The sequence below is a fragment of the Pezoporus wallicus genome, unplaced genomic scaffold (assembly GCF_028554395.1).
Source record: "Pezoporus wallicus isolate ANWC-B61680 ecotype Strahan unplaced genomic scaffold, APGP_CSIRO_Pwel_v1 contig_8108, whole genome shotgun sequence".
NCBI lineage: Eukaryota > Metazoa > Chordata > Aves > Psittaciformes > Psittacidae > Pezoporus > Pezoporus wallicus.
The window spans coordinates 2275601-2289825 of NW_026638088.1; the positions used below are offsets into that span (position 1 = coordinate 2275601).

The window sequence follows — 14225 nt, forward strand, 5'->3', positions numbered from 1 at the left end:
TGAAGGGGGGGGGGGGAAAGCCCTTCCACCAATCACCCATAGGACCATAAATTTGACATTTCCCACAGTTTCTTTGAGGCACTGATATTGCTGTGTCAGCAGTATGTCCCAAAACTTGTGTTGTATTGTTTGAAAAGGAACAGTCAAACTTTCAGGGGAGCTGAAATGTTTTTCTTCATTGTCCAACGGTTCCTCTGCTGCAAAACCACAAAGGATTTTAAAAGCACACCTCTCAAAACACGGGCTGCTTTTATCCAAAGCGGGTACCATGAACACTCACAGAGCAGATGCTGTTTTCTAACGCTTCAGAACACGGTCGATAACATTTCATCCATGTTACAAAGCAGACATGAGAACATCATTTATAGCCACATACAACCAATTGCAGGAATGATAAGAAAGGGAGCCTTATGAAAATACTGCACCAAGTTTATCCCCAGTGCAATTCCAGTTGGGTTATGTCAAGAATAAGCCCGGCCCAAAGACTGAATTATGTGGTTTGTGACACAGCCTGTAATTAATTGTTAAATGATCGTCAGTTTACTGTTAAACAAATTCTTCAGCCTCAGCCCCTGCCCCACACCCCACCAGTCTTTTTGTGGGTGACCCATGGTGCAGCTGGTAAAACCTGGCTCTGAGCTCGGGGTGTCAGCTCCACAGCAACACTCCTGCCTGCCAGCATCCCCCTTCCTCCCTGGGCTGGGCAGGTTTCACTGTGGAGACTTTTCATCTTTGCTATGAAAGTTTGGCTTCATTTCTTCCAAAAGGTTTTGAAAATAACAAATGCATGCTGATTCTCTTAATCTGTAATTTGTTACCTGCACACACGTGTGAATCTGTCCGTCTGTCCTACACTGGACAGCATTTCCTACCAGCCGTTTTATGTGTCTGCTGATTCCAAATATTCACTTAGTTTGGTGGCACCTCAATCCTATCATGGTAGAGGGGTTTTTGTCCTATGTCAGTTTGCATATATATATATATATATATATATATATATGCACAAATATCTATTTATTATTAATTAACCTAGGAAGGAGAAAGGGTTTAGAATTCTTGACTGCTCCACATGCTGTCAATTCTACCACTGATCCACTAAGTATTTCTGGTGAAGTTACTTAACTTATAGTCATGCTCCACCTAGAGAGATATTACAGTAACCAGCATTTTATAAAGATAATAGATCAAGTTAGATAAAGATAAAATAGGTTTAATAGTACTCTTATTTCAAAGGAGTACTTGGAGAATTAACGTTGATGAAGTTCTTTGATCTTGGATGAAAGATGCTTTAGAAATGGAAAATATCTTTGTTATTTGTCATCTCGGTGGCTGCGAAATTCTTCTCAGAAATGAAATTTCTCAAAACACATACAGAAGGTTTCACTGTAGCCCTGATTGTTTCAGAAAAAGTGACTGGGTTGTTTGTGATTACACATAGCTCAATATGTCAGTGTAGAAACAAGTAACCTGGAGCTGTTTAATGCAACTTCCCATGTCATTCTTCATTTTGACTTCATATTTTAAGGCTATTAAAAAAGTAATAAAATGACCAAAATGATGTGATTTTGGAAGCAGTTTCTGAGCCCTTCTTGTGTACTTTGCCTAATACAAAACTGAGTGTTGCTATCATTCTCTTAGGACTGCAGTTTTATTTCTAACCCTACATGTAGAGTGGAGTTGGGCTCTGCAACCTAGACAGAATTAGGTCCTGTGCAATGGTTGAACAGAATCTTTGCCATCTCTCAGCTCCAGTCCAGGGCAGTGGTAGGCTCAATGTCTTTCCATCTTACTTCAGTACAGCATGATAGAGACCTGCAAACAGCCTCTGCCCTGCCAGCAAATCAATGAGTGAAAATGCTGTTTCAGATGGCAGAGGAAATCGTCATAAGTCAATGAGGTGGTTACATTTGGTCTATTTTTAATTTTTTGATAACTTGTTTCTTTTGGAAAGTCCACTTCTAAGTGAACCGTTTTCCAAACGTAACCTTTAACTTTTTGCAAGGCCTGTTTCTGAAAAACAACCACAAAAAAACCACCAACAGCCAAAACCAAAACAGCCAAAAAACGCCGCAAACAGCCATTAGTAATATTTTTATCTGGGAAATTTTAGCCTTTTTTTGTCCAACTGAAGTTTTCAGGCTCTGTAACGTACTGCTTGCTACAAGGCGCTCTCCACGATGCATTAAGTACCACAGAATATTCCTTTGCAGGATTCCCTTTGTTGCAGACATTAGTTATGACATTTTAGTCAATATTTGCATGGCAGACTGTCCAAAATTATTTTGTTTTAGGCACATCACTGATAACTGGACCCATACTCTTTATCATTCTTTTACATTCATTAGTCACTCTGTAGTGTTTTTAACATTTTAAAACACTCATGCAATTCAAAGGAAAATAGATTTCAGCCAAAACGCCTTCAAAATTATCTTTTTCCCTTTGAGTTATTCAGCGATTTTTAACACTTCGTATGTTTGATGTTTTTTTCTTTAGTCTCAGCAAGGCAAAGTGTTTTTTTTTTTGCAGGCTTTGGCTATGCTAAAGATAGGATTTTGATAGAAAAATAGGAGGCAAACTGAACTTCATGTGAAAATGTTATCAGACGTGGTGTAAGGTGTAGCCAGCCAAAAAAACTGGCTATTTGCCTTCTGTGTAAAAGGTAATTTAAACTAAAAAAATTTACAACAAAACTAATTAGCAGATATTCTAATGCAAGAAAATGTTGCTGTTAGTAAAGTTTCTTCAATATGCCAGAAAGCAGATGGTGGCAATGGAATAGCGTTTTCTTTTGCCAGCTTTTCTATATGCTTTCTAAACCTGCAAGAGCTTTTGCTATTCAGTATTCAAATTTCTGACACTCTATGATCTTTTTCATCTTAAAACAGAAATAGAAACTGAAACTTAAAAATGTAATCAAGTCAAGCTGTCTGTTCACCAGATCATAGCCGTGGCTCGGAAAGTTTGATTCAAATTTTGTCTACACACTGTAGCTGTAGGGTTTGAGAGCTCTGGACTTCTCGGCGGTTAATATTCTTCCTCAGAATTTGGTTCTGCAGCACTGGGACCAAGTGAACATGGATTTCTAGTTCTATTTTCAGAGCTGATATGTTATCTTTTTCAAGGTGTGTGTGTGTTGGGAATCCTACCTTATATATATATGTATAATATATATATTTATATATATGTATACATAAAATATATATGAGGTATGATTCTTATATATATATGCCCTAATATTTATATAAGCCATAATATATATATTTATATGCCAAACTCTTTCATATATTTGTAATAATCCACTGTCCTTTGAGATGTAGCTACAGTTCCATTTCTCCATGATTTATGGTGATTGTAACTCCGATTTTGTTACACCTCAGTGTGGTGGCTCCGTACCGAGCATGCATGATGTTACTTGGACTTCTAACTTCATCTCCCACTTGCGTGGCTTCCAAACACAGCAGAATCACAGAACAAGTAGGCTGCCTACCAAAAGGCTGCTTTTTTTTCTGCCCAAGTCTATGTTGTTGATGCCAACATGATACTGATGCAACAAAACACATCCTGATTTTTATGGTAATTCTCTGTTCTTCTTCGCAGTCTACAATATTGTGAGAGTAGAAACATATCCAGGGAGTGGCAATCAGTGGCAATTCTTTGAGGGCAAAATCCTCTGACTTCTCAGCTTGAGAGAGGCTTTGGGTTGATGGCACTATTTCTGCAGTTATTTTCATGGCAAAAAGGCAAAAGGCAGGGAGGGAGGAAGGGGAACTGTGGAGCAGCTTTTTCTGCTGTATAACTTCATGTATCGATGCATTTTTGCCAACAGTTTCATTTCGCATAAAGCTTCAGAAAACCTGAAATGGAAGTTTTTCACATGCCACGTGGAACCCCTCTGAGTGCACAGAACAAGGAAAAGAGATCTGCCAGGAAATAAATAAATTAATAAAGAATTAAATAAAGGGGAAATTTGACCATTGCAACCAAATATGTACTTAACAGGGAGTGAAATGGGAGCCAGAGGGAAAAGTGTCAGGTACATCGCAGTGAAAGAGAGTTGTGAACATAGGGCTGCTAGTGTAGAACCACAGGAAAAAATAGTAGCTGAACTATTAGTAGTTCAGATTACCCCATTGGTAGCTTGATATTAATCTGTTCTTGACAAAACCCCCTTGGAATATTGGTTCACCTTTTGCTTATTCCTTAAGTAATAGCACATGTTTTTGCTATCAACATCGTTTTCCCCTGTGTGAAATACAATAATCCTTAATAGAGAAAATAGGCCAAAATTCTTTGAGATATTAGTTCTTTTTTTTAAGTATTATTTATTCTGTTTGGTGTATAGAGTCTTACCTGAATTTTTGGTTAATCAAAGGAAAATTTTACACCCGTGCTTTAGGAGAAGCGGGAGAGGTGGAAAACCGAGGAGGAGGTTGGGGCTTTTGCCTGGTTTGTTGATTTGGTGAAGGTTTTCCTTTGTTTTTGCTGGCTGAGGAAGTCTTGAATGGCTCCAGCTGCAGAGAGACCTTAGCAAGAAGCACAGCCTGAAATAGATGAACACTCGGATGGTCTCCAGAAACAGGTTATTCATGTCATGTTAGGAAGGCGAGCTTTGGAAAGCAGTTTAAGAAGGCTGTGCTCATTGTCAGGGAGTGGGTTTTATTTGGCTTTTTGATAGATGGAAGGTTTGAAAACTTCTTTATTCCTGTCTGCTATGGAAAATATAGAAAGCCTCCTTGGTCGTGACCTTGCAGCACCGCACATCTTGGCCAGAGGAGAGGTAACAGACCAGCAGCTACTGCTTGGGCAGCGCGGATAAAGAATGAGGATGGGCACTGACGAGAATAGCTTGGGAATACGCAGCTCCCTGCCTCGGGTCCCGTAAGGATGAGTTTGTCACAATAAATAAATAACAAGGGGATGGTGGGGGATAGAGATTAATTGGGTGACTGTACTACCGCCAATGGAGTCTCACCATATGGTGGACATGATCCTGCTTTGCTGATGTTGGTTTACTCACCAGTGTAAAATTGCATAGAAGCAGACCTGGAGGCTTTGACCAAAGCTACCAGATTTGCTCATTACACAGTTTCATCCTCACTTGCCTTTATACATGAAGTCAGGCATTGCAAAACCAGCTATTTAGTCATCCTAAATACTGTTGTTATTGTTAAACTGAGTGAGAAAATGCTCTGGAGAAAAATGAAGACATGAATTCTTGTCTTTGAAAATATCTAATAAGGATAAAAAAAAAAAAGGCAGATGAAACAGAAACTGAGAGTGAGTGAAATATCCCTTCTAGGTGACTTTGGATCCGCTCTACCAAGTAATTTCCTACATAATGTAGTTGAAAGCTTCCTAAGTGGGCACTGCTGCTGCCGTTGCCATTGTAATGGCTGTATTGGTGGGAGTGATACTTTATTATCCAGAGCAGCGGCTTGAGAGCTCAGCCCCGTGCTTTTTACTCCTTTTGGTAACTGTGCCTCTGAAGGTAAATCACTTAACCTCTATGTGCCTCCTCCAGCCCTGCGTAAAGTGGGCATAGTTATGCTCACCTTTCCCACAGAGGTATTGTAAAGCTTAGTTTAATGTTAATAAGATGTTTTAATTTCCAGGATAAAAGGATGTTCTATAAATATACATTAGAAGTAATAATACTTTTAATGTATGCCATTATTTTATAACAGTGCTTTTCTAGTTTTAGAAATTTTTTAGGGGCTTGAAATTATTACAGACACCATTTTTGTTAATTAAAGATTGACATTCGGGCAGACTTTGGTGAATTGTTCTATAAATCCACATCCGTGTGCACTGAGCATGCCCAGAGCCGTGCCTCACCTGCACTTTGGGATCATCAGCACAGCCCTTTGGCTTTTAAAACAATTCTTGGATGCCTGTGCTCAGAAGTTTGATGGCTTCTAAATAGAACGGTTCAAATATTTCAAAGCACTTGAGATTCCTACAGTGTGAAGCAATTTCAAATTATTGTACTGCAATTAATTTTAAATAACGGAGCACCACATATGCCTGGGAAGCCCGTTCAGATCCAAATGGAAGCTCTCTAAAAACTGAAATGATTCAATAAATTTCAATCGCTCTCAAGAAATGGGGCGAAGGACTGTAAATCATTTGGTGAGGGGGATAGGCAAATTTCCTCCAAGTGAATCTGAGGGTAGAGACTCTAATTAGATTTTTTATTTTGGGGCTTATGATGATGAAATGTAGGTTAATTTATATTTCCCAGGGATATGAGGGCAGCTCTTGTTGATCCATATGGTTTCTTGTAGCTCTTATATAGGCTGCTTTTTTTTCCTTCCTTTCCCAAGATTACAGAAACTTAGCAATCCAACTTTGCACATATTTTTTTTCCATTACAAATATCTTTCCCTCCAAATCTGTATAAAAAGACATGAGAAAAATATTGGTCCACAGCTAGAAATGCCAAGTATATTTTTAAATGCAGCTAAAAAAACGACTGCAGGATTCAAGCATTGTGCAGCATGGAAGCTAACGCTTTGTGGAGCTGGGCTGCTCCATGAATATGAATTTTTAGATGCTTAAATCAGTGATTCAGGTACAACCTTGTATCTGTAGGTACCAAAGTGGATTACTGCCTGATAGCTGTTCGTTAGCTTAGAGCATGTTCTCTGTCCTTCCCTTACAGATGTATTAGGAAGATGCTATCTCCTGTAGGAAGGCTGCTAAAAATATTGATGCGAGACCTATTGGAAAGTAATGTCATTTCCATTGGCTTCAGCTCAGCTCCAGGAAAATCCGTGTGCCGGTTCCTCCTCCTGCCGCAGCCAAGCGTGGTTGTGTGCGGCTCCCCGCGCCATGCACTTAGCTCTAGGATTACAATTCCTCCCAAGTCTCGGAGCCAGAAATTAGGAATTAGTGCTCCCGCCGACACTCGGTTGACCCTCCTGTTTCCCTCTTTCCCAAACAGGAGAAAATAGGGCAGCACAATCGCTCTTGGTGCAAGAGCTCGGTCGGCACTTGCTGTTGGCACGCGCGCTTCCTCCAGAGACATTGGCACCGCTCGGCACACGGCTCAGCAGGGTCTGGTGCCCGCTCCTCGGTGTCCCCTCTCCTTGGGGTGGGACAGAGCCCTTTGAGGGTGCTGCTCTGCCAAGCCAGCCATTGCCATCCGGGAAGAAAGCGTCTTTCTGAATTGGCTCCATGTCTGGTGGGCTTTTCCCGGGTGGAGGAGCCAGGGAAAGGGAAAGGGGCCCCTCAGCAGGGTCTTCCTTAAGGCCTTACCTTACTTTTAGACAGTTGTCATTATCTTTGTCTAAAGGTCATGGCTAAATTGAATAAAAGGAAAGCTGTGTGTTCCTGTCGATGCACAATGGCAGTATTGACTTTCCTAATCCAGTTTGCTGAGGGGTGAGAGAATTAAATTAGATATCTAAGCACAGAAATTGAGAGCCTTTGAAAACAAAGATAAGGAGACAGCCTGTATTTTCCTTTTCCTGGGAGCTCTGGGCTCAAGATTTTGCAGGTGTGTCATCTGATCCATGGCTTGCATCGATCAAAACTGTGCCAATGCATATTTAATTAGCAAGGGGACCCTGGATGCATTATGGCCATCATCCCTATATTGAATGGACTGTCAGACTTTCTGAATGCCTCCCCACACCCCACCCCCCAACCCCCCCCCCCGCTTCGTTGTTTGGGGAGCTTCTGCATTTTGTCTGAGCAGCTAAAAGTTTCTTTGTTTTTAGCTGGTGATGCATACAGCACCACTGAGGAGAATACAAACAAGTAAAGTCCTAAAGTGTTTATTTTGTCTAGGAAAAAGGGCTGAACCAATTTGAATCCTTTGGGTAACGGATTTTTGTATCTCTTGGAATTAAAGAAAAAAACAACACACAACCCCACAGTTGCATGATGTTTACTTTAAGAATATTCTATTATAACAAATAAAATCTGTGCTGTGGGATTTCTTAAGGAAGCCTTTGATGACAATTTGAATTAAGTCAAAATTAACGTTTGCTACTGCAAAGGAATAAATAGAAAATGTTTCAGAAATGAATCAGTAAGCAGGAATCAAAGGCTGTAAACTGGTTTAAAAACAAACATTTAGAAGTGAATCAAATAGTTGTTTGTAATATCAAGGAACAAATATGGGAATACACAGATTCCCCACATTCTAGGCTATCACACGATAGCAGTAAATCATTTATAGGCTTGTGAGAACAAAGAAAGTTGATTTAAAATGAAACCATTTTTGATACAGCTTTAGGGTCTCGCAGCCTCTCGGTGAAGTTTCACGTTCTCCTTCCCTACGGGGAGGAAAGTCATCAGGAATTTCTGCATCCAAAGTAAAGTTAGCCTGGGAGTTGCGGGTATCTTTGTTTGCATCTACCTTGGTACAAAGCCTCCCCAGCAGAGAGAGTGTTGCCTGATAAACAGATGTAATACACAAAGTCTGCTTACAATACCGAGCAACAGACTGTGGGCACATGTTTTGGTCTCATTCAAACTCATCAGCATAGTCTAGCTAGCTGTTTTGTTGCTAGTCTACTTACGGGGTAGCTTAGGAGCGTCTTACTGGTGAAGTAACAAGGAGGGGTTTTGCCACAAAAGTTTTGTGGCAAGGGCTCACGGGAAAATCATTTGCATACATCTTGTTACAAAGGCTGACTACTTCCTGGCTTAGACAAAGTGTTGCCTGATAAACAGACTTAACACACAAATGTCTGTCTGGAATAAACAACAGCAAGCTTTGATTTACATTTCCATTATCAAAGATAATCTCTTTCCCAGTGTACAGGAATTAAGAGTCCTCGCCTTATAAAAAACAAACCCAACCAGGCTGGCACCGCAGGGATTTTACCACTGCAGAGCCTTATTCGAGAGCAGCAGGGATGGGGTGAACTTGTACAGGGGGGTAGAAAATAAAACTGGAAATCTGGTAGGGATATGTGCCTGTGTGGCAGTGAGGAGTATGATAATGAAGCACTTTGAACTCCCTATAAAAGTTGACTTGAAAGCCATGGCTGGAGTTAAACGGAGAGCCAGGCCTTCCTTAAAAGTAATAGTAGTAGCCACCAAAATAGCCGTAAATAATAATTCTAGCATATATGGAGTAAGCCCTATGTGCTCATATTATAATGTATAATGAAGGGAAAGCGAGTGTAAAAGAGCCTCAGTCCTGGTGCTGGTTTCTGTTTGTAAATCCTTTAAGCTCACCGTGTAAGACTGTACATAAAGGAGCATGATTTAGATTATTTTCTTTTTTTTTTTAACATATATAAATCTTTGGTAGAATCCATGCCCCAAATTATAGATGAAAAATTTATTGCATGAACACAACCCAGCCATATAAATTTTTTATTACAAATAAGACTCTGAAATTTGAATAAAATATGTCAGTTTATTATACAATATTCCCCACCACCACCACCTAAACATGATATGAATGGAAAATCGAAGTTGTGAGGTGCTGGTCTGGCCGTGGAGGAGCCCATGGCGGAGAGGAGCAGGCTCAGCATGGGCAGTGGCAGCAGAGCCCGGCTCATCTGGCATCGCCAGCAGTATTTTGACTCCACTATGCAGGGATCACCTTTACTCTTTGGAGTATAGATGCATCTGCACCTGAGTTATGACACTGGCTGCTAGCGAGGGCTCTACATAGGAAAAACTAAGCTCAACAGCAATGAATTGAGTTTGTGCAGACAATAAGGCTGGTCCCTGCAAGTCACTTGTTACCCCAGGCTGGAAAACACAGTGTGTGGAGAAGGTGTGAGTGACCAAGAAATCATCCTGCATCTCCCAAGTCAGGTAGCCATGAGGTGGTTCAGCACTGAGGAGTGCCATGACACTTGAAGCGTTTTTTTTGGTGCATGAGTGTTAACAACTCTTCACTGTCTGTGTCACAGTCTACAAAAAAGAACAACATTGTCAGTCTGTTGACACTGGTCCTGTCCACGGGCCAGACTTTCCTGGGAAGGTTTTATTCTTTCCAAACAATGGAGCGCTCCCTTCCAGTGCTCTGAGCTCTGCTTCCACGCAGCCGTCGTGCAGCCCGGCTGGGGCTGTGCTCCTGCTGCAGCTGAAAGGCAAAACTGAGCATTGAGAAGTCCAGAGCTTCCATCCTGGAGTTGCAGGTCCCTGTCTGCTTATGCTTGGAGATCAGACAGACCTGGGTCTTGGGTGTAACCTCCTCTGTAGTGCTGCGGTAGCGTATGCGTGAGAAACAGATTCAAAGAGGAACGGAGAATAGAGGTGTAGTAGGGAATGCTACTTTGGAAAAACTAGCCTGTTTTGTTGTTGTTTTCTTTATTTTCTTTATCCTTTAATCATAGTTGATGCTTGGAAGTAGAGAGTACAATAGCTTCAACGTGCTTTTTATCCTGTTTCCCCGTGATTACAGTTGATAGCAGATCCCCTTGAGCGTCCCTCATCCAATAACCTGGACTCCCATGTACGCGCTCAGTACTAACTCTGGCTGCTTGAGGGTTAAGAATTCCAACCACTAACTTTTCTTTAACTAAAAAAGCCCCCAAATAAAACCCATTGTGCTATTCAAGGTTAAGCTTCCTTAAATATAAAACTAGATTCCTTGGTGATTTTTATTTTATTTTTTTTAATCAACAGTCTTAATAGTGGTTCCTCACTATAATATTTCCAACTCCATCTGAAATTATTTAAATCCTCCCCTTAATAACATGCACTTTATTGTAATATACAGATTCTTTGGCTTCCTACCAGCCTTAGCTTAAGGCACCAATGAAACTCGTTGCCGCAGGGGGCCGTAGATTCAAGAGGGGCTCGCATCTACTGTATATTTTGTTTTGTATGTTTTCCAATGGCTCTAATTATTGCAGGTGGTAGAATTTAACTGGCAGTGTTGTTGCTAAAGAAAATAGGCATAAAGTGTATACTGTTTTGCAGAGTGGCTATCAAATATATAGAAAAGAGAAAATCAAATGAATTGTTAAACTGCTCTATAGTAAGTGATTTTATTGATTTAATGCAAATGCTTATGAAAACGATCTTCCATTTATATCAATTATGTATGGGTAAAAATTAATTTATTCCTCCGGTCACCTGTTTGGCTGACTGACTCAGCAGGACACACATTCCCCCTTCCTGGTGTAGCCGAGCCCGCAAACCGATCCACATCCCCAAAACTGGAATTGCAAAGTTTCCATGTGCAAAAGCAACAAAAAAGCCCCGACAGGAGTTCCTGCCAAGTGCTGCAAAAGCAGAGAGCGAGCGGTGGAGCCTGAGCAAGACTCTCTCGTCCTAGGCAAGACTGTAAAATACAACGGCTCTGATTTTGCCAATCCCTTAACCATGTGGCTGCACATTTATATGTACCGGATCATCTGCAGCATCTGAATAAAATCAGGGAAGCAAAATTCTGCATATAAACATTTTGGCTAAGTGCCTTAACTCCGTCTTCTTATCTGGGGTTTCCACAAGATGCCACCTTGCATAACAATGCTGAGCATACGCTTGCCCAGTACATGTTTTCGGTAGCCTCCCGTGATCACAACCGCTGTCGATTGGTTTGAATTCTACCTCATCCTGCTTTTTATTGCCCCGTGCCCCTCCGGCAAGAATGGTGCTAAAAGCCTTTGTTGTCTTTTTTTTAGGAATTAATATTTAATTTCAGCAGAAGGGGTGGGTTACAGGGAAACCGAATCAGGAAAAGCCTGATCGCGGTAGCCAGAGTAATAAAAGAAGAAAGTTAAGATTCAGTATGCAAACAAATGTCCCACGGCCCGTAGAGTCTCTCTTGTGCCACTGGCTTTGGTGTTGGGAAAACAGCGCTCCACGCAAACAAAAGTACTTTGTTCCTCCAAATCCAGGAGCAGCTCCGGGTCCGTGGGCTGCCCACTGGCTGCAGGGCTAGGCTAGGACCATGGTGCCAGGCTGGGGGCTGAGAGCCGCCACGGAGCCCTCATCCCTCTCCCTGCTTCCCTGGATTCAGTGACACTGTGATAGGAAAATGTCCTTTGAGTCCCATATTTCTGCCGTAACTTTTTCCAATATATAATTTTTTTGTGGAATTCTGACCCTACTTTAAATATTAAGTGCAAATGCTGATTGAGCCTTGAGGAAAAGGGAAACCTTAAAATATAAGCAGGAGCCTAATGCCTGCCATGTAAAATGAAATCAGTTGAATGTCAATTTTGAATGTTAACTAAATATTTTATATTCCTAATATTTTACCTTTGTTTCTACCTCTGTGGTATCAGAAACCTAAAACTTCCAGACAAAATCCAGTGTCCAGAATATAACAGCACCATACACGTTACCTGTTAAGTCTATGTGTTGTCACTGATTTGAGCTTCAGAGATAGCTCAAAAGATCAATATTTAAAACAAAATTGCAGAATGATTTTTTGTAACTGGGTTTCATTGGAGAAATTATTAAAAATAATAAATCCAAAAGGCAGGAAGTGGATTCTGGCCACAGTGGGAAACAGATCACTTTTTAGGAGAATTTCACCGATTTTAAATAGAAGCATCAGGGCTGAAGCTTCCTTTGCTAAATACTCTGAGCGTTCTTCTTCTGAAATTTTATCACAATTTGGTTTGTGAGCACTTTTTTTTTACCTGTGGCTTTTTAATTTATACGAGATTGTCCTCTAAGCTTCTGAATGATACCTAATGCATCCAGTCAGCAGGTAAAAAAAAATCTGAATATTTAAAATAGGCATTTTCTTTATAGTGCTCTGTGGTAATTAAAATCTTCATTTGCTTAAAAGCAAGGAACCTTTTTCAAGCAATAAATTAGCATTGCTTGACCCAAGGTCACTGGTAGTACTGCTTCTTCCAGCACTATTAATACCTCAAAGAAAAAGAAGGGGTGGTGTTATCACTCTTGCAATAGAAGTAAGATTTTCAATTTAATCACAGTTAGGTGACGTGACCTTTTGATCTTGCATTGACTTCTCACTGAAATGTGGTCAAATTTTAGACAGCTAATTCCAAACTCTGCAAAGTCAAGGTGAAGTCAGAAAATAGGTTTGCCACCGGTGGGGGATGTTTTTGGTGCAGTTGCAAGTGGTTTTGGTTCCTAAGTTTTGTTTCACAGCGAAAACTTTTTATGGGGTCAGTAAAATCAGAACAATTCCTAGGGGAAGAAAAAGAATCTTTTTCTATTGGTATTAATTGTGAAAAGAGTAATTTGGGGGATTATTTTATATATTTTTTTCATACAGGTATGGGCACATTTTTTCCCAATTCATAGGGATGGAAATAATTCTGAAGGAAAACACTATTTGACTAAAGCATCACCTAAGATTAACTTTTAAACCAAAGAGCAACCATCTTCGCAGAAAGTAGAGTTAATAATGTGTAAAAAATGCAAACCACTCCTATTTACACACATCCCTTTATAGGTCAGTTTATTATTTTAGGCAAATAAATTGTGTTCCTTGGCGAGCGTTAGCTGGGAGTTTGCAGGACCCAGGATTTACACCAGTCCTAAAGCAGTTCATCCAGGATCTTAGTCTCATTTGTACCACTGCGAATCAGCAGCGATGCCGTACGTAGCACTGTCAGCACTGTGAAAGTATGACTAAAATCAGCTCTTCTAGGAGTTTGGCAGATTTTTGTTCCAGAAAATGCATAGACAACAATCTCCACGACTCTGTAGTGTTGCTTAGCTACCTTTATATGCCTGCTTGAAAATATGTTTTGAGACTTTACTATGCGTTGGATTAAGGCTCTGGTTTGTATACAACAGAGAGGCTGCATTCAAAAAAACATGTAGGAGAGTAGTTTAAATATGCCTTCTTTAAAAAGAAGGATTCTCAAAGCCTAATTTATGCGAACACACACCCCAAGCACTCTGTGTAGTGCCGTAAACACGATTCCCTTTTTTTTTTGGCTAGCAAAATATTACCTGGGCACGGGACTTTCGCATTATCATGTCCTAGTGCAACACTCCTGTCCTTAGTTTGTACTCTCAGCCTTTTGAGGAAGTCTGGCGCCTCTGATCTATTTTCCACAGCAGACCCTGTAATTTTTGGCTGTATTTTATGTTTTTCAGATTCAAGTCAATCTGAAAGTCCCAGCCAGCCAAGTGAAGCTGATATTAAGGACCAGCCAGAAAATGGTAAGTTCTTACCTGCTGCTCCTGCTTTGGGATATTAGAACAGCCCATATTTCTAAAGATTTTTTTTTTTCCCTATGTCTAATATAAAGATGATTCAGAATGATTGGCATGGGATAGCCACAGATAGGTTGTGTACTCTCCTCATAGTT

At 40.5% G+C, this 14225-nt stretch overlaps 1 protein-coding gene across 15 annotated transcripts in view; it reads left to right on the plus strand.

The window, feature by feature from the left end:
* NFIA (nuclear factor I A) overlaps positions 1–14225 on the plus strand; it is a 359817-nt gene that overhangs the window by 228607 nt on the left and 116985 nt on the right. For 13 of the 15 annotated variants that reach the window (XM_057409347.1, XM_057409345.1, XM_057409352.1 and 10 more), the window contains exon 3: positions 14011–14076. The exons of the other annotated variants lie outside the window; for them this stretch is intronic. In XM_057409347.1, coding sequence (XP_057265330.1) covers positions 14011–14076 — 66 coding nt within the window. The remainder of the gene's footprint in view (positions 1–14010; positions 14077–14225) is intronic. 15 annotated transcript variants of the gene reach the window in all.